The sequence below is a fragment of the Neodiprion lecontei genome, chromosome 5 (genome assembly GCF_021901455.1).
Source record: "Neodiprion lecontei isolate iyNeoLeco1 chromosome 5, iyNeoLeco1.1, whole genome shotgun sequence".
Lineage (NCBI taxonomy): Eukaryota > Metazoa > Arthropoda > Insecta > Hymenoptera > Diprionidae > Neodiprion > Neodiprion lecontei.
In genome coordinates this window covers 2,965,126-2,985,202 of record NC_060264.1, presented here as the reverse complement: position 1 = coordinate 2,985,202, position 20,077 = coordinate 2,965,126, and the positions used below count along the sequence as shown (strand labels likewise).

At 36.1% G+C, this 20,077-nt stretch overlaps 2 protein-coding genes and 1 long non-coding RNA gene across 13 annotated transcripts in view; 2 read left to right on the top strand and 1 right to left on the bottom strand.

Moving 5' to 3' along the window:
- The window catches only part of LOC107224672 (serine/threonine-protein kinase tousled-like 2), a 34,924-nt gene extending 27,374 nt beyond the window's left edge, over window positions 1–7,550 (top strand). For 5 of the 8 annotated variants that reach the window (XM_046740608.1, XM_046740615.1, XM_046740613.1 and 2 more), the window contains 13 exons: window positions 730–820; window positions 960–1,045; window positions 2,634–2,867; window positions 3,663–3,755; window positions 3,944–4,405; window positions 4,597–4,800; window positions 5,002–5,093; window positions 5,216–5,363; window positions 5,468–5,579; window positions 6,202–6,340; window positions 6,450–6,561; window positions 6,682–6,789; window positions 6,872–7,550. In XM_046740608.1, coding sequence (XP_046596564.1) covers window positions 730–820; window positions 960–1,045; window positions 2,634–2,867; window positions 3,663–3,755; window positions 3,944–4,405; window positions 4,597–4,800; window positions 5,002–5,093; window positions 5,216–5,363; window positions 5,468–5,579; window positions 6,202–6,340; window positions 6,450–6,561; window positions 6,682–6,789; window positions 6,872–7,093 — 2,103 coding nt within the window. In that variant the 3' untranslated portion in view covers window positions 7,094–7,550. Of the gene's footprint in view, window positions 1–240; window positions 309–729; window positions 821–959; window positions 1,223–2,633; window positions 2,868–3,662; window positions 3,756–3,943; window positions 4,406–4,596; window positions 4,801–5,001; window positions 5,094–5,215; window positions 5,364–5,467; window positions 5,580–6,201; window positions 6,341–6,449; window positions 6,562–6,681; window positions 6,790–6,871 lie in introns of those variants that run through there. The other 3 variants (XM_046740612.1, XM_046740609.1, XM_046740610.1) reach the window with 3 other exon arrangements.
- Window positions 7,551–9,550: 2,000 nt separating this feature from the next.
- On the bottom strand, window positions 9,551–19,886 carry LOC107224678 (DNA topoisomerase 2). Of its 4 annotated transcripts, none has more exons than XM_046740602.1 (25): window positions 19,732–19,886; window positions 19,553–19,613; window positions 19,310–19,425; window positions 18,730–19,056; window positions 18,403–18,646; window positions 17,901–18,290; window positions 17,588–17,827; window positions 17,391–17,496; window positions 17,145–17,297; window positions 16,898–17,067; window positions 16,612–16,822; window positions 15,915–16,503; window positions 15,610–15,841; window positions 15,329–15,528; window positions 15,097–15,232; window positions 14,711–15,010; window positions 14,359–14,592; window positions 14,048–14,233; window positions 13,852–13,978; window positions 13,588–13,767; window positions 13,340–13,421; window positions 12,866–12,954; window positions 12,644–12,760; window positions 12,437–12,549; window positions 9,551–12,317 (listed from the first exon to the last, which is right to left on the bottom strand). In XM_046740602.1, exons 3-25 carry the CDS (start codon window positions 19,348–19,350, stop codon window positions 12,207–12,209), a joined length of 4,578 nt encoding a protein of 1,525 aa, XP_046596558.1. In that variant the 5' UTR covers window positions 19,351–19,425; window positions 19,553–19,613; window positions 19,732–19,886; the 3' UTR covers window positions 9,551–12,206. The 4 variants fall into 4 exon arrangements, with proteins under 4 accessions (XP_046596558.1, XP_015520326.1, XP_046596559.1 ...); XM_015664840.2 differs by having other exon boundaries at window positions 19,310–19,396; XM_046740603.1 differs by lacking the exon at window positions 19,310–19,425.
- LOC124294611 lies at window positions 17,418–17,895 on the top strand. Its single transcript, XR_006904521.1, has 2 exons — window positions 17,418–17,529; window positions 17,771–17,895. It is a non-coding gene; the product is annotated as an uncharacterized LOC124294611 (long non-coding RNA).
- Window positions 19,887–20,077: the final 191 nt, after the last annotated feature.

The following is a 20,077-nucleotide window of genomic DNA, read 5'->3' as shown; positions in this document are numbered from 1 at the left end:
CTCTCTCTACCTACCTCCCTCCCTCCCTGCACCCGTCTCGACTTGCCCCCCTCTTGCCCTTCTGCCTGTCCCCCTCTGACTAGGGACCTCCATTTTGTCGTGATTCCTCTAGCACTAAACATATATTGCATATTTCGTTCACACTTGCATATCGGATTCAAAGTGTGGTTTTTCTTTACCTGGAATTTTTTTTTTTTTTTTCATCCACTTATCGCAACATTCGTTAATCGTGCCAATGGTTGACATACTGCCGATTGGTTCGAACAGCAAACGTGATTATGGGGCTCTGTCGTGAACCATCCTGGAAGGTGCCTCCTCTTCTTTCTCTTTCTCTCTCTCACTCTCTCTCTCTCTCTCTCTCTCTCTCTTACTCTTACTATGTCACTCTTTCTCTTTCTATCTTCTTCTCTTTCTCTCTTTCACAACCACTCTGAGGTTTATGCGTGTACGTGTGACTTGTCTCATATCCCCACCCCCAGCACCTGTGTATGTGCCCCTTATGTATATTTTTTATCATCAATGTATCCATAGTCTATTTCATTATGTTTTTTTCACTCAATCTTTGATGATCTTTTTCAACCCTCCTCAACGATGGATTATAAAATCATATGTAAATAACCAGATGATACCTATTTTGTTTGTTATTGTTGTTTTTGTTCCCCCGTTTCTTTTTCCCAACGTTTTTACATACCTAATCTTTGCTGATATCATTGAATTTTTTACACACAGATGTCTGCTGGATCACAAATTCAGATGGCACCTCAATCAACTGTAAACTCTGGTCAGTCGGTTCATAGTCAAGACTCAAACATGAGCACCGGTAAGCACTAGTATAGAGTAAACTTTCTTTTTTTTCATGCTGCGTAGCAAAGAAAAAAAGGCAGAAAAAATATACAGATAGATATTAATGTCTTAAGCAAAATGCAAACACCCGCCTTTATTCAATATCAACTTTCCAGGCTCGTCGCATAGTGACAAGGAGGTGGACCCCAATACTCCGGAGAAGGTGCCAAGGACTCCGTCGGAAAGGAAGAGAAAACGCAAGGTAGATGACGGGGTCGGGGGGGTGCCAGGGGGACCTGTGGGGGGCAAGGGGGCTCGCTCAGTTGCTGCGCTGGATAACAAGAAGATCAACGATTACTTTGCCAAACAACATCCAGGGAACAGTCCGATTCGACTTACGGGAGCTAAGAGCCCCTCCCCCCAGCAAGGATACCCCATGGTCAGTTTACACATAGTCATGTCACGACTTCTTCCTATTCGTATCTAATTTGCACATCATGTCTAGTTCGATAGGGATATTGGTATACACTTTGATAAAAAGAAAAGAGCTTTTCCTAGGAGAAGTGTGTCATGTCTGGTTGTTCGCAATGCAGTCTTATCGATACGCTTTAGCACAGATATTTATAGAGAGTTAAACTCGGTGAAAATCACTGGTTCTTTTTGATGATCCCTCGTAAACTCAAAGCAAAATTAATCGCTCGATGATATAGATTGTGTATTTTTAACCAAGCCCATTCAAGAGTTAATGTTTTTTTTTTTTTTTGCCGAAAAAAGAGACAAGATAAAGAAGAACCTGTTGCATATTGAGGAGTGAAGGAAAAGTACATTTTAAGAAATACCTATATTTTTTTTCGTAAAATTTTAACTAATTATTACGAGTGGAGACTAGAGGTAATTTATTGCAATAAGGCTGCATTTTGAATATGTTTTATTCTAAATATGCCGGTATCTTGAAAATTATAAGTTTGCACGTTTAGGATACTGAAAAATGTAATCTACTTTTTTGCAACTTATTTAAGTCGACTGGTGCAATTATTCCTTAAATTATCCCTGACAATCTGATTTACCGAGGTTCAGTCTTGGGCTTACATGTCGTAATGTGGGGTGGGAGGTGAAAAATCAAGTGAATTTTATTGTCAAGTACAACTTTCCAATGTACACGGATCGTTTTATAAGCATGATAAGAAAAGTAAGAAAATCACTTGTTTTCGGGGAAAAAAAGTCAAAAAGTGCAAAATCTTGAGACCTTCAACATGCTTCTTCACAAGGGCGATAAACTCATTTGACGAAAATCGAATGTCGCAATGGCGAAACTACACGAATTAAAGTTCCAGTTGCTGCCCCATCCACCGTAATCTCGATATTTGGCTTCTTCTGATTTCTTCCTATACCTAAACCTAAAATTCTAGCTCTGGGGAAAACAAATTTCGTCAAATGAGATCATTACTGTTGTAAACGAGTTGGACCCAGTGTGCAGAGCTCAAAGTAGCCTACATTGAGAAATAAAGACGATTTTTCTTGAAAGAAAGTGATTTTCTTGCTTGCGCTTCGCCATACTTGTAAAACGATTTATGTGCATATTCCTTACCGGTGCTGCAAAACCAGTAGAAAATTATCAGATCGTTGTTCTTTCATTATTGAGCATGTTAATTTACCTTTCTTGTTCATCCATCAAATTAGTATTTTAATATACTGGCTGCATAATTTGTTAAATTTCGGGTCCGCGTTTTTTTTTTTATCAGCTTCTTTCTGTTCAGATTTTTTATTCGGTTTTAAAGATCATCCGCTACGCCAGCGATTGAGAAATAACTCTGTGGCTAATGCTCTGACCTGATCTTTTTATCATTCAGTACCCGCCGTCGCCGCAGCAATTGTTGTCGCCTCAAGTAACGACACCGAATTCTTCGGTGGCGGAATTTTCGTCGTTGATGCAGCCACCGCGACCCCATCCACAGCCTCCACCTCCCCCTCCACCAGCCTCTACACAACCTGCAAGCTCGATGGTCAGCAAGCAGGTGCAGGTAAGGCCTACCAACCTCCCTAGGACAAGCCAGGTCAGGCAAGCGAAGACTAACACCCCAAATGTAAGCACCATTCGGTTGTTCCTGCAAGCACTTAACGAGAAAGGTCTGGTCTGTCTCTGTTGAGTGAAACGAGTATCCTTCTTCACTCATATGTCTAGTTGAGGAAAAAAATTTCCCCTCCATAATGATTAAAAATATTGTGGGTTTTGAGAAGAACAAATTTTTCTCGGAAGAAGTACTAGCTAAGCGTGTTAGCCAGACCTTCACCTTGTTGGGTGTCTGCAGAGACTTGAGCTAGCTTATTGCTGGCAAAAATCGCAACGTTGTTACAATTTGTCATCATAGAAATATGGGAGCTACCTTGTGATGGTATTAAACGCATCCATTTAATTGTCTTCATCTTTACAGTTAATGTTTTCTTTTCTTTTTCTTTTCTCGGCCAACAGGTAACAATAAATTCTAAGTTTCATGTCTTCTTCTCCCTCTGCCTACATTTTTGGTGTTTTCTTTGCTGCCTGTGAGATATGTTTCTACATCTTGTTTGAACTATATTTCACAAAGTAACAATTATTCTATCTTAATTCTGTAATATTCTATGAAATCAACATTTTGTCGAAAAGTATCACAACTCACACTTCCGACTTTCACCATTTTCTCAGAAACTAATTACTGAGCCTGTTAAAAAGATTCGGAGTAATTATTTTCAAACATCGTTTCTCTGTTTTAATGTAATATGATTTTTTCGTAATGCAACAAGGTAGTAACTGCTATTCATGAAACTGTGCTGACAAATGTATCAAACGTTACATTGGTAAAAGGTCACGAATCTCTAAGGACTGTTTGCGTTATTTTCAGACGGAGCTTACTTGCCAGAGGATACAGGAATTTGAAACACAAGCGTCTTCAGATCTGGAGTTACGTAATAATAAAATTGACGAATTGAACCGAGTAAGTACAGTATCAAAGTTTTGTCGAACTATGAAGTCAATTGCTGAACACTTGATTTAACCTACAATTTTTTTACGTGTCAATTTATTCGCATAAAAAACAAGTAACTTTCACAGTTTACAACTAAATAACCATTCCTGTCTAGGATAACTTGATTGAGGTATTAACGGATTTTACACGTTTTCCAGACTACAGAGGAACTTAGGCATCAAATGGCTAATCAGCAGAAAGTGATTGAGCAGCACAAATCGCATATAAATAAGTGTATAGACGTTGTAAAGAAGTTATTAAAAGAAAAATCAAACATAGAAAAAAAAGAAGCTAGACAAAAGTGCATGCAAAATAGACTGAGGCTAGGTCAGTTTGTGACTCAGAGGGTAGGAGCAACTTTTCAAGAAAATTGGACGGACGGATACGCTTTTCAAGAATTGGCGCGGCGGCAAGAAGAAATAACGTTGGAAAGAGAAGAAATTGATAAACAGAAGAAATTGCTTCTGAAAAAAAGGCCATCTAATAGTGAGACGGGACGGAAACGGAGCCAACCTCAACCTTCTTTGCATAATGGTACCGAAGCTACGTTTCTGAAGCCGGACGCTGTGCCAGGATCGTATACGTGGCAGGAATACTACGAGGCTGATGAAATACTCAAGGTAAGATAATTTACTGATGCTTTAAAGGTGCCCCATCTTTTTCTTACGCTCTTTAAAATAAGGAGAATATTTTTAATCGTAAATAATAGTAAAAGCGTAACTCTCCAAGAACCTTCGTAAAGTGTTAGAACTTTGTATTCATTCTTGTTTACTAATTGCTTGTTTTCCGCTTTCTCTGTTCTCTTTTGAAGCTGAGGCAAAGTGCACTGAAGAAAGAAGACGCAGATCTGCAACTCGAGATGGAGAAGCTTGAACGAGAACGTAACTTACATATTAGAGAACTGAAACGTATACACAACGAGGACCAATCGCGCTTCAACTCTCATCCTGTACTCAACGAGCGATACCTTTTACTCATGCTATTAGGCAAAGGCGGCTTTAGCGAAGTCCATAAGGCAAGAATTTGGACAGATTATATGAAAACGTGAAATACTATGTGTGAATGCACGCGTGCGTGGTATTCTAAATTGGAATTTTTTTTCTTTTCCATTATATCAGAAGTGTTGTTATCACTCACCACTTATTACGAACAATATTTACAGGAATTCAAGCTCCAATTTTTAGACTTGTACCTGATCTGCTTATATCATTTACAGGCATTTGATCTGAAGGAACAACGCTACGTAGCGTGCAAGGTACATCAACTTAATAAAGACTGGAAAGAAGATAAAAAAGCTAACTATATAAAGTGAGTACAATAATGGATGATCTGTTTTTTAAGATGAATGATATAATGTGACTCGGGAGTTTGTTCTAGAGAAAGGCTGTAATTAAACCAACCCACGCCACAAATATTTATTATTCTTTCAGGCACGCGCTGCGGGAATACAATATACACAAGGCACTAGATCATCCACGTGTTGTTAAATTGTACGACGTGTTTGAGATTGATGCCAACTCGTTCTGTACAGTGTTAGAGTACTGCGATGGTCATGATTTAGACTTCTACCTCAAACAGGTGAGTTGATCAGTCTTTGAGAAATACATCCGAATGTTTAAAAACACGTCTTGCATCTTCCATGTGCTGTATATTAAATTCATTTAAATCTATGTATTTATTAGCATAAAACTATACCGGAGAGGGAAGCGAGATCAATTGTCATGCAGGTTGTTTCTGCACTGAAGTACCTCAACGAAATAAAACCACCTGTCATTCACTACGACTTGAAACCAGGTAACAACTTGAAATTTTTTGACCACACAACAAATAAATAAGGAATGAAAATAAAAACCACACGTTTAGTTCAAATTGCGAAATGCTGTACAATTTTTTGAATCTTACAAGGAAAAAGTTCCCACCTCCATACTGAATTGTAACATGTGTATATTTAATCAGTTATCATTGGATTATCTCATTCAGATATAGTATACCTATATAGAGTTGACGTGAGATTCGACAAATCAAGGTTATCTCTGACGCGAACGTTTTTTAATATTAAAAAATATTGAAATCTTATGGTAGCAGTTTATGGTCTTGATTAGAAAGTTTTTTCCTGTTTAGATTTGCGATATTCTTTGGACTGATAAACATACATATTGCCATGTCCACTCATTGCTTTTTTTTTCTTTTTTTTATAAATCATTTTTACTCGCCATTCAGATACAGAAATCTAACTCTCTACTCGCAGGTAATCACCCAAGTTGATATAATTTGAGCTTTACATCTAGAAACAAAAAACGTGGAAACTTTGACCTGACGGTTATTGATTCCACACATCGCAGTCCCATCTTTTCAAATGCGTTTTTTCAATTTATTAGTTGTGATAATAATTTTGGATTCTGTCTTTTTATTATAGGAAATATTTTATTGACCGAAGGAAACGTGTGTGGCGAAATTAAAATAACAGACTTTGGATTAAGTAAAGTAATGGACGAAGAGAATTATAATCCGGACCATGGTATGGATCTAACCTCTCAAGGGGCTGGTACTTATTGGTAAGCGCGTATTTTCGTAAAGAATTACCTGGGAAACGTATGTTCCTCAAAGTCCAAGCTACACTTAATCCCAATTGTTTTTACGTGTACATGGAATTGTTTATCACAGGTATCTGCCTCCCGAGTGTTTCGTAGTTGGCAAAAATCCTCCAAAAATATCGTCGAAGGTTGACGTGTGGAGCGTCGGTGTAATATTCTATCAGTGTCTCTATGGCAAAAAGGTAAAACGAGACAGACTGTTGTGTTTTATAAACATTTGCATCGTTACACTTGATATACAGCATAATGATTAAGCCGAATAAATTCAACCCTCTTAAAATGCACTTTTGAAATTTTTTCAGCCCTTTGGTCACAATCAGTCGCAAGCAACAATCCTTGAAGAAAATACAATACTAAAAGCGACGGAAGTACAGTTTGCCAACAAACCGACCGTGAGCAACGAAGCTAAGGTTCGTAAAAGTTTCGTTTCCGTTTCCATGGATATTCATGAAGGGAAATTGCTGATTCGTTTGTCCTTACAATGTTTTATAGAGCTTCATTAGAAGCTGTCTGGCATATAGAAAAGAAGAACGTATAGATGTGCTGACGTTAGCTAGACACGAATATCTACAGCCTCCGGTACCAAAGCATAACCGTCAGGCAAACAGCCAGCAGCAGCAGCAACAGCAACAACAACAAATTCAGCAGCAACAACAGCAAACGTCGTTTACCACTGGCATGTTTAGTGGTATGAATGCATCTAGCAGTTCGTAGTGGAACACGGACTAGAATACATATAACTAATAAAATAACAAAGAAGAAAAAATGAAATAAATTAAAATAAACGAAATTACATGCCAAATCTTAAATGATGAGCTGTTGCACGAAGCCGCCGTCATCTCAAGAAAATGCCAATAAGAACAAGAACGAGAATAATAACGAAGAACAAGGTTTTTCGTGTGAAAGAAAAAAATGTAAATAGTGAAGATTTCCGTTGTAGCTATACCGTATAAATTAAAATAAAAACCCGCCAGATACCGCAAGAATATTGTGCGGCCGGTGGTTGCGAGTCCGGGAAACTTGCGTCTCTTTGCAAACAACGCCGAACTACTTCAGCATTCAGCATGACAAAAAGAAGAAGGGAAGAAAGAAGTTGTTAAAAAAAAAAACAAAAAACAAAACGTGTTCGTAAATATTAATTTCTATTTATTGTTCTTTGTCTTGAAAAGCAGGCTGACTGACACAGTGTTCAAAATGCGGAATTTTGCAAGAAAATTTACAGACCGATAGAAAATGTGAGAGCGAGCGGAATAAATAGAGAGGAAGTGTGGGTGAGAGAGAGTGAGAGAGAAATATAGAGCGCGAGAGAAAGAGAGAGAGAGAGACGAATATAAAAAGAAAATCAGAATGAGAGTGAAGGTGCGAGATGAAGAGAGACAAACAGATAAATATGTGATAAGTCATTGTGAATTAAAGTGTAGTTGACTAAAAATTTAGTACGGAGTCATCTAGTGGAAGTGCTACTCGGTGAAAAGATTATTGATGAAAGCAAGACGAATCCTTGAATGCGTGAGTGGTCAGTTGGAGAGGGTGGGAGGTTGATTTCTTATTTTGTTTTTTTTTATATATATTAAAAATAATGACAATGAGAAAAACAAGAGAATAATGATAAAAATGATTTAATGAGTACCGATGGAGCGACAGACTCCTTTACCTAAAAACGGAACGGTTCCTCTCTTCTAACTTTATGTATATGCGTGAATGGACGACGAAAGAAAGACTGTGTTGTTAGTTAAGCGTGCGTGTACATAATTTATACTGTATACATATATATATATATACATATACATATATATATTTAATGAACGTGTATGCATACATAATATATGTATAAATATGTATAATATATATATATATATATATATATACACATATGTATGGTGTAAGAAAAACATACAAAAGAAACAAGGACGGACAGCATCGACAACTGTGGTGGCTCTATCCTCGCATGACCGCCGTGCGGTTCAAGTATTCCATGAATATTTGGCCGTACTTCATGTTACTTTATTCAAATATTAATATTATTACTTATATATATCATGAATAATAACGATTAACAAAAAAAGTATGAAAAAATGCAAAAAAAATATATGAAAAAAAACCAGACATTAATACAAAATACACACTCACACACACACATGCACACACGTGGAGAGTTGGTTGGTTGTGTTCCTATTCTGATGATACGATGGGGCTGTCAGCTACAGGATTAACTTGAGTTTGACACGAAGCAAGAATTATACTCCCCAATTCCCATGCTACCAAATTGACAGTAAGAAAAGAATATGAAAAAATCGAGAGGAATTCTAAAAGTAAAAAAACTGAGCCCCGCTTATTTCCCTCATCTCACTTGACCATCGTCCGCCGCCTGTACCCAAATCTTGAACTGAAGATGCGGAGAGAGGAAAGATATTCCTCCGCTCACTTCCTTATATAGTCATTCTTGTGTTAAAACCGATTCATATTAATCAGACCTTTAAATTTTTTAAACTAAGCATCATAATAATACTATACGAATCCCCTCATCATTATTAGTTTCTTTACTTATAATTTTGTTTTATATATGTACGTTATATATAGATAATTATGAAATAGGAGACTAAGTTATTTTATCAAGTGCCCTTGCTTTGTATTATAGTCGCGTCTGTCGACAAATTGCAGCTTTTGGGAGTACTAAAGAAAGAAAGAAGAAAAAGCAGATGAAGTTGTTAAAAAAAATGTTGTAACATGTTGGTGAGACGTAGACACAGCGGCGTGTCTCGCTTGACCAACACGATTGTCAAACTATGGTCGGAGGAGAATACATTACAAGTCTGAATAATGTCTACTATATCAAATTTCAGTTATATTCGAGAAGCCAATATCCCGAAATCCGACTTCCCATTCCTGGAACTACTGCTCTACTTTACATAAACGTATATCCAGACTTGTCGATGGGATAAAAAAAGGAATGTCATTAGTTGAACGTTACGTTTTCGGTATGGTAGTTTTCTTTTCTTAGGAAATACAGAGAAGTGGCAGAGAACCTCTGTCAAAAATAAAACGCTCGTTTCTTACCAGTTTCACATTCTGTGGCTATGAATTAAACAAAAAAGTTGCTTCCATACGGTCTGCTGTACACGTTAGTTTGGGGTAGGTACTTCAGATGAGACTTCTTTTTTGTAAATTGAAACTAATAATGGAAAGCGACGTAGAATTTTTGCAAGCTGAATGATTTTTCAGCAGAAACAAAATTCTTGTCCTTAACTTGGTGAACACATGGGGGAAAAGTTTACTCGCATTAAGTTGAGCTATTTATTTATTCTTTTTTTAGTTTATGTTTTTACAGAAATTTGAAAACACTGTTACAATCAATCCATATGAATGGACGGCCCTTGATTCGGGACACAAAAATACGACAAGCTAGTAAAAAATAAAATCGAATTTTCATAACGCGTCTGATACCCTCTTCTTTTTCCCTTGTTATATATACAAATATATAAATGTATATATATATATGTATGTCGAAGGATCTTTACGCAGACTGTGTAAAATGGCGTAGGTGTATATAATACTACTATAATAATGTAATAGCAATAAAATTAAGTTTTGTGTATAATTTTTAAATTAGTCAAACTGTGAAAAGTAAGTCTGATTTGCTAAAGTCCCATTGCTTTCTTTTTTTTTCTTATTCCTCTTTTATTTACTCATTATAAATCTCATGATATTTCATTATATTATTATTGTTTTTATGAGTGTGGTTCCAAAAGTAACGTGCTACTAGTCAATTAAAATTATTCCATGTGTACATATTGCCAGAAGTATGCTTGAGCCTTAGACAAATATATTTGTCGGCCATTTACAGTTGTAATTTTCCTTTTTCTTTTTGTTTTTAATTTTCTCATACTCTTATTAGTTGTTTTGTCACTTGACCAAACGTTTGTACGATTTCCTACTGACGGAATTACGCCGATAATATGTACGCTTGCATTCGAACTATCTTATTTTTACCTTGGAGCACAGCATGTAGATAAAAAAAATTTTTTTTTAATAGTTTTTTTTGTTTTCCATCAAATCCGGAGGTGACGGATTTTAAAATGCAGATATGTACATACATGAATTTGAATATTCAAAATTGTTATAAAATAATTTCTATCGTAATAATCAGCTAATCATGAAGTAGAAAAGTTGAGAAAACCAAAGGTTTTGCGTGATGTCTGCAAATTTATCCATTGATAAGAGCAAACTTGGATTTCAGGATTGCAGTTGAAACAGTTTGTTCCATAAATTATTGTTTCAGTGCGTTTGCATCGATGTAAAAATTGCAAAATAAGAACGCAGATCACGTGATTATCAATGATAAACTGTTTGATTTTGCGATTGATAATTTTTCTCCGCTAAAACATTTCCGGTGAGTTTTGGTAGTTTGATACAGGAATGATGAGCAAATTTGAATGATTAGTTTCAATCGAAACTTGATGATTCGTGACGAATGTATTAAAAAGTTTTGTAACGTATCTTATATAGAAAGTATGTAAAATACATGAAAATACACAAATATTCCCTCAAGATTTTACAGATAGAACACGACTAATTAGAATTGGAGAATATGGCTATCTTCGTTTTTATTCATTTTTTTTCTTTTATTGATATCTAAAACATTGTCCTCTAGTGTAATGTCTATCTTTCATTTTGTACGTATATCTACACATGTTGGTAGCTATGAGATGTGGGAAATTGTACTAAGAGTAGATGTTAAAATTATCAGTTACGCAGATTGTTTGTAACACGAATTATTCTCACAGTTGGTCTAAATTAGAGTCTAAATCAATCAAACGTTAGTATCAGTCGTCCCAACCACTAATTTTGATGCTTTACAAAATATTTCATTTACATCAAGATCCTATGAATCATATTATTTCAACGTGTAAAAAAATTCAAGAAATTATAAATCTGCCGAGTTTTTGTAGGAAAAAATCTTTGTTTTTATTTAGAGTACTTGGTCAGTTGATTAAATTCTATGCAATGACGAACTTGATCGTCTTGAAGCTTCATTTTATCTCAGATAATAATATAATTCGTACTCAGCACTGATCTAAACTGGATGTAATTAGAAAAATTAGTATCTGTACTTGGAAAGGCACATATACTTTGTAAGAAGTGTGATTTTAACTTTTCAGTATAAACTCAATTTTTCGGCCAAGATGTATAAAAGTAATTACCTTTTCTTCGAATCCAAATGTAATCGAAAGAACTTTGCCCCGTTGTGATTCCGTGAAATAGTACGAGTCAGAAAATACTTTGTAAAATATAGAATGTATATTGAAACGAAATTTTCAGATACAGAGAGTTAAATAATTTTTTTTTTATTTGTTGAAAAAAAAAAAAAAAAACCGTTAGTAATAATAATCCTCTAAAATGACGAGTCTCGGTCTTACGCGAGTACGTTATCCTTGTATACTAATTCTTATAAACTCGTACAATTACACTAGACCGTCACATTTTATAATAATCAAACCACACTTGCAGCAGTTTAAAATTAGAAGATTCGACGCGAATTATCCATATTAATAACACTACCTACGAGTAGTTACTATAAATATTCACAATACTATTCATTTAAAATTATATTAATGATTGGTTACAACCTAAGGTACCTTGCGGTAAAATGTACTCCAACATCTCAAAATCATCGCCACCACAAAGTGATAAAATCTTGACTGGAATGCTAAAACGACCTGAACGGGTAGAAAATCATTTTCGATCAAGTTCAACAACACGATCATACGATATACACTTGAAATCCACAAACACTCATTTGCTATATGTAGTTTCATTTTCATTGCTTTCAATCGGAATCCTCCTCCGACGTGATTGCGTACGAGATAGCCTTCCGATTCCGGGCTGACTTTGGTTGTGCTGTCACCGTGTCAGCTTCGTTTCTCCTTTGCTTTTTACCCTAGTGAAAATGACGTTTTGTTTTGATGAAATTAATTTTTGAAATTTTTCATTTTGCAACGAAGGTTCAGATTACGGAAAATAATATTCGCCTCTGTTTTGTCAAACCTTATCACTCACCTTAATTGCGAATATTTCGTCGGATTCCGATTCCGAAGAAGACTTAACTTTCTTGGCCCTTTTAGTTCCGCGACTACCACCACCACCGTTTTCAGTCTTTTTCTTAGGCGGAGCTGCAACATATAATTACATTGTGTTGGGCGATTGTTTCGACAGAATTTCGTCTTTTGACTCCACAAAAAAAAAAAAATTGTTATTATTTATTACCTTTCTTAGGTGGAGTGGCCTTGATGGGAGAATCATCGCCTGATGATGTGATCTTGGCTGTTGTTGGCTTTGTTGGGCTATCGGCAATGAGAGAATTGAATACGTCGTCCAAATTGACTGTGAAACCAAACAGAGATAAGTACACATCATGCATCAGCTAAAAATCGAAGTACAATTTAGAGTTCAAGATTCGAAAACAGGTGTAATTTACGGTTTCAATACCTTGTGGTTGTGGTTTTTTGGGATTTACTGTTCTTGTGTCATCATCTGAGTCACTTTCAAGCTTCACAGGTTTTCCAAACGGTTTTGTTCTAAAAAACCAAGCATCAATTTCGTATTTTCAGAATATACATGTACATTCGGATGATATGGAAAAACTCTATTAAGCAAGTCAAAGCAATCCCAAGAGACTGACTTTCGTAATCCAATAACACATGCTTGAAGAAAAGATCAATGTGTGTTTGTCAGCTTTTCACGTCTATACGTATTTTTATACAGAGTTCCGTTTACAGATGTATATAAAAACACAGTAGAATATTCATTTAATATGTAATAAATAACGAAAGTCTGAATACACATGTTCTCTGTATTATCTGCGGTATCCTCTTTCCCCATTATGTCAAATAAGTATGATTCCATCATACAATTTGAAAAGATTTTTCCTTCAATATTTGAAAAACATAAAATGCTACTTACTCTGGTTCAGAATTGTCACTCAAATCGATGAATGGTTTATCAGCATCTGAGTCATCGCTGTCCAGTGAATAATTGATTTTAGCTGTGACAGATTTCAGTTATGAAAATAAAGTACAGCAACGTGAAGTGGAAATGAAAGTATGGTAGAATTGTGTTATAATAATCGCAACTTCGTAAAACATGTAGAAGAAAAGTTAAAAATTAATGGTAAATATTGACCAAAGAATAGAAAAAATAGTATTTGTTACCTTTGGTTGTTCGGCGAGGTTCGCGTACCCTCGGAGGTGGGGATATACTGTCAAAATCTATATCTTCAACGTCACCATCAGAATCTGAATCGTTTAGGTTTTTCTTGTCCCTTTTCTTATCAGACTTGTCCACTTTCTCTTTCTTAACTGGCTTGAAATTTAATGTAGTTTGTTTGCCACCTAGTGAAAAAATTTAACTCTAATGTCAACCAATTAAATTCCACCTTTGCCCCATTCTTGGCTTAACTTTTACTGGTCGCTCACCTTTTTTAGCCATCACTTTCTTCTCTACCTTCTCAGGGGAGTTACCGACTCTATCGTCTAGCGGTTTGGCATTAGATTCAACAAGCAGATCAAATTCATCCTTTTCTTCCTTGATCTCTTTCTTCACCTAAAGTTATTTGTCTATAGCACAGAATTTCAGATTTTCAATTTCACAATCATCAAGAGTTTTGCTCACCTTCAGCTTTTTTATTCCATCTTTTTTGTCCTTGGCTGCAGTAGTAGCTTTTTCGATCTTCTTCTTCAACTCTTCGTCTATAATTGGTTGAATTCTACGAGCATCTTCAGACTTATATATTTTCTGGGGAGGTTTCTTCACACCTTGCTTTGACTTCTCTTCCTCCTTTCTCTCCTTCTCTTCAACCTTAATTCAACACGTGAAGAAGATATTTAGATGTTGTACTCAACCAACGTAGTAACACGATTTGGAACATTGTTTTTCTGTCATAGGAGTTAATTAAGTTTCACAACTTTTAGCTACTATTTTACCTTGTTGAGTTCAGCTAACAAATTGTCGAGATCTTCCTTCCAGAGAGAAACTGGCGTGCGCGATTGTAATCTTTTGAGTTCAGCCAATTTATCGTCCCTTTGACGAAGAAGATCTTCCTTTTTTTCCTTCGTTAAATTCCACATAGTCATTCCTAATAGATAGTCAAAATTCTCTTTTTCGGCAGGTTGGCTTTCCTCACTCTCCTCTGTGGCCGCATTCTGAGCCATTTCCTCCTGTAAGAGATATATATTTTTTTGCTTTTTGTTGATAGAATTTAGAGATTCGAATGAAGAAACATTAGCGTAGTAAAATAGAATGGTAGTAAATTTTTTTTCAAATTTTACAACTCACCAGAGCTTGCTCTCTATTTTGTCTCAACTTCCATGCTACTACCGGATCAGAGTCATAGCCTCGCCTAACCAATTCCGCAATCATGTCCTTTTTCTTTTTGTTTTCAACAACCAAATCGCCGTCACATTTCTCAAGAATAAATCTGGCTTGATTGCTAAGTTTTGCAGCTTCGACTTGGAGTATACCTTCCATGTATTTCTTACGCTTATTATAAAATTCTAATCTGATTTTATAGAATTCTCTGAATATAATCCCGACATGTTCAAATTTTCGCAGGCAGAGATTCTCATCAAATGCGCACTGAAATAATACCCACATTATTAGTTTCGTTTGAATGATTCACTTAATACGAAAAATCAGATGTTTAATTCCACCTTTTAACATACCATAGATGTGGTAGACATAGTTGTTTGCAATTTGAAAGCTTTGTGAAGCCCGTCTCTTTCCAATTCGACCAGTTTATCTCTATTCATAAATACTATAAATCGAACAGCCACATCACTGTTGTACTCTTTGTAGTCCCTGAAAAAAAAAAAATTAAATAAAATGAAGTTGATTCAGTGTCAAAAAGCTCAGTGTTTTACTCGTAGTATAATTTACTAGTTTATTAGTAATTACGTGATCATAGGTGGAGATTTGTCAGAACCATGCAACATTGGCTCTAAAATGGTTTCCTTATAAGCCTGTGTCCATGTGCCGATTGGAAGTTCTGTAATTTCAACTCTGTCGGGTCCTATTACAGAAATTTCTCCACTAATGACGAAACGATAATCCCCGCAACTTTCTATCGTTCCTTTAAAATTTTTGTAGAACGGGAGCTATCGAACACAGAGTAGTTTTACCCAATTTATTACGGTATTTCAATTGGTAATGAATTGGACTGGCGCATCATTACTCACCATAGGTTTGATTTCACCACCATCCATCATTCTGTAAAGATTATCAATGATTTCTCTGGGATTATGGTTTGGAATTCTTGTCATCCATCCTGTGCCGATGCCATCTGCCCCATTCACCAACACCATTGGTATGATAGGCATATAGTATACAGGCTCAATTTTGACATTATCATCGTACTCGTAAGTCAGAAGCGGATCATCGTTTTTGTGAAAAATCAATCTCGCTAATGGACTGTAAATGAAGAGCACATGAAACTTTACACATCAAAAAACAAACAAGTTGTTACTTTTTGATAACACAGTACCTAAGCATTGTGAAAATATAACGAGGACTAGCAGAGTCTTTTCCACCAATGAGCCTGGTACCAAACTGTCCAATGGGTTGGAGTAAGTTGATATTGTTGCTACCGACGAAATTTTGGGCCAAATTAATAATAGTAGCCATGAGGGAAGCTTCACCGTGATGGTATGCAGATTGCTCGGCAACTGAACCAGCCAGTTGCGCTACTTTAACTTCACGTTTATCGTTACGTTTCAAACATGTGTAAATGACCTTTCTCTGACCAGGTTTAAAACCGTCTATTGAGCTCGGAATTGATCGCACATTGTCGTAGTTACTGAATAGCACTAACTCGACGTTTATGAAATCGGAGAATGTAATTGTACGAGTGTTTTTTTCGTACAAATATTTTTCACCAAGACCAATTTCTTTGCGCCTTTTAGTCTCTTCCATATGATTAGTTAGCCAATCTTTTCGCTGTTCAATGCATTTTTTACTGAACGCCATTATTATGTTTTGGTCGTCCTGCTCACCCTCGTATCTGAAGCGAATTCTATGCCTAGCCATGTTATCAAAGTACTCTTTTGCCTCTTTGGCAGTAGACGTACCCAAACCTGTGAAATAAAAGGCAATGCTTAGATTTGTGGTTGAGAATAAAAAATGCTTCTTTTGAATGTTTCGACCCAATTTTATACTCTAAAAAAATGGTAAAAAAGGAAAACCTTTGTAGTATTTGATCTTGTAGGTATGAAAATTTTCCGTATCTTTTTTCCACTCTTCAAATTCGGGTAGGGAGAAAAATGAAAATACTTGGCTTCCCTTGGTTGCTTTTACGATTGGGGTTATGAACTCTTCGATGAAGTCAATCCTAAGTAATGATGGCCAATTGTGGTGGATGAAGTTTATCAACAGTCCTTTTATATGTGATCCATCCTTATTAATAATATAACAATGTTTAGCACGTTGAGAAGCATAAGCTTAAATAGTAAATGCTCAATTCGTATTAACCTGATCCTGATCTGTCATAATCATTAATTTTCCATAACGAAGAGTTTTCATATCTTCTCTAGTCTCATATTTCTTTTTATACTGAAGTCCAAGAATTTTTATCAGGTTGTTGATCTCAGCATTTTCCAGAATTTGTTTGTGTGTCGCTTCTCGAACATTCAGCAGTTTACCTAAAATAAGAGATAAATTAAATCTATGATCATTTCGTCTATGCTAATTCGCCATTTATGAAATTTCGAAGACAAACCTCTCAGAGGGAAAATTCCGTATTTATCTCTTCCAACACTCGATAGTCCAGACACAGCCATTGTCTTGGCTGAATCTCCCTCAGTAAGAATTAAGGTGCAGTCTAAAGATTTTACTGTCCCAGCATCATTAGCATCTTCCAACTTCGGGATACCTAAAACGCGCAAAGATTTTTGATGTGATTGTTTCGTTCTAAGGTGAAATAGTTTTCACTAATCTACAAACAGAAAAATCAAGTGCATTTTACCTTGTAGTTTTCTTTGCTTTGTTTTAGGTCCTAGCTTTTGTAGCTGAGTGTCAGCCTTGAACTTGGCCCAAGATAATACTGCCTCTACGATGCCAATCTTTGTGACCTGACAAAAATGTGGGATGTTTAAAAAAAATTGGTAGGTAAAAGTGAATTTATTTAGATGACAAATTTTCGAATAGTGTGAATTTACTAACCTGGTTGATAAATTTTTCACTTAGCACGCATTTAGAGCCAAAACTTTTGGACTGCAGAGTCATATTCTCTTTAGTTTGTGAATCAAATGATGGGTTATTTATGAGACAATTAACAAATACCCACAAATGGTTTTTTATTTGAAACGGTTTGATTGCTATTCCAGCTTTGTTCTTTTTTTTCAGGGTATCCATGAGCTGTTTGACTACTGCATCTGTGACATGATCCACATGTCTACCTCCCTGTTAACAACGGTTTGTCAGACAATTCGAACAAATGTACAAGACCTAATAAAGACGAATTAATTTTACTTGCCTTTGTGGTCGCGATACTGTTGACAAATGACATTTGCTGAAATCCTTTGTCGGATAACGTTATTGCAACTTCCCATCGTGGGCCACAATTTTCATATACAATCTTCAGAGGGTTGCCAATGTCATCCTCCTTCCCTTTGATATAGAGGTCTACATAATCTTTGAAAGTTTTTACTGGTATTCTGGTTCCATTGAGAAAGACCCTGACACCTCTGGAAGATGCGGCAACGTCGTATGCTCTACGCGTCATTAACGATATTATATCATTGTCTAATGCTTGCATTTTGAATTTTGACAGATCCGGGGAAAACGTGACTTTTGTAAAGTCTTCACTGCCGAAAAAATCTTTGATCTTGGGCTCACTGGCTTTGCCCATGTTATTTCCCCACGTCTGTGAACACGTAAAAATTGTTACATGTTGAAGAAGTGTGGATAAGGATTGGAATAAAAATTGTATTGGGGTAAAAAAGTTACTTTTTAGTCCGGCTAAAACGACGGATTACCTGTTTCAAAGACTTTTTGTATTCTTTGGAGGCAGTCTCTACTGTAAAACGGTGGCTGAATATGTTGCACAGTTTCGCGCCATACCCATTCCTACCTCCAGTAACTTTTTCCTCTTTGTCGTCATAGTTAGACGAGGTTAAGAGGTGACCAAATATCATCGTAGGTACATACATTTTTTCTTCCTTGTGAATTACTACTGGAATACCTTGTCCATTGTTCCATACAGATATTGTGTTATTTTCCCTATAGCAAAAAGGGTGTTGGTAATATTTATATATTAATTACTGGCTCAAGATAGAGATTGCAAGAAGTTGTGGGGCACTTACACATCAATGTCAATTTTGATCATGTCCATCTTAGCGTCACGTTGTTTGTTGTCGGCAGCATTTACTAAAATTTCATCAAATATCTTATAGAGACCGGGAACGTAAGATATTTCTCGTTGAACCATCATTTCTTGCTCCTTGTCAAAAACCCACATGGATTCAGTGATTGGTTCTACAGAGCCAATGTACGTATCAGGACGCAACAATATGTGCTCTAGTTGTGATTTTTTTTGATAAATTCCCTCAATTGTCTTTTTCTTCGAAGCTGCATCTCCGGCCCCATTTTCCACCGATCCACTCATCTTTCTTAGATTTCTTCTCAGCAACCTTGAACAAATTGAAAGAAGAATTGGTATGTACATAGTTTTCACTTGGTGAAAAATCTGTTGCAGTCAAAAAATTTAGTGGAGCAAGTAACAGAAACGTGATCAAATCTCATTACATACTCTGCTCACTCCATGTTGAAAATAAGGAATGAATTTGTGCATTGAAAAACGTCGGCAGCTGAATGATGATTACAGTTTTACCGAAATTTAAATTTTGAGTGTACGCAAATAAGTAAACTTTCAAATTTTCGTACCCGAAAGACTTATTGAATATTAGGCGGGAAAATGTAGTCATCTAATTGGCCGAGAAGATGGCAGGACGCCGGTGTGAATCGCCTGACCTTTCGAAATTGCAGGATATAGATATTACCTATAGTGTGCGTTTTCGAGTTACTAATGCGATAGAAAAAAGAAATAAAGGAGAAAAAGAAGAGAACGAGTATGAATCTAGTCAAGGTTTCAGGGCACATTTTGAAATAATCATTGACAGAGCTTACCTGCCACGTTTTTTTCGTAAAAAATAATAATTCCGAACTAGATCTCCTGCAACGCGGAATCCTGAAAGTTTATAGAACGGAGTGATTATTTATAATACACTCGGATGACAGAAGAACACCGCGCTTGAAGCCAAAAAAAGGTCTCTTTGGCTACTTGGTATTTTCGCCTTGTTTTTTACCTTATTAGTTACCGATAACACATTTTTATTCTTACAATATCGGACGACTGAATAATGGCGGTTTACAATATTTCAGCGGGCTACTCTCATAAACGAATCGTAAACAACGAGGACCCGGTGGCTAAACACCCTCTACCTCGGCGTCGTTTTAACCTGTAACGGTTATGACGTTCCAGAAATCATCCGTTATTAAACAACGAAACTCCGTTTGCCGAAATTGAAGATGTGTTCCAAAACTGATCACAGTTACCGGTTGTACCGCGATGTGTTAACTGCTGTCTCTGTTCTATCGGCAGAGAATTCTATTTTGATACGGATATTTATTGACGCTGAATTTCTTGGTATA

Bases quoted from the DNA above. Each gene is read 5' to 3' on its own strand.
- LOC107224678 (XM_046740602.1), bottom strand. From the start codon at position 19,350: ATGACTACATTTTCCCGCCTAATATTCAATAAGTCTTTCGG. The intron at 16,823-16,897 runs GTTAATACGAAT...ATTATTAATAAG, and splicing joins TTATGACAGATCAGGATCAG to GATGGATCACATATAAAAGG. The intron at 15,529-15,609 runs GTGAGTAATGAT...TGTGTTCGATAG, and splicing joins GTGGTGAAATCAAACCTATG to CTCCCGTTCTACAAAAATTT.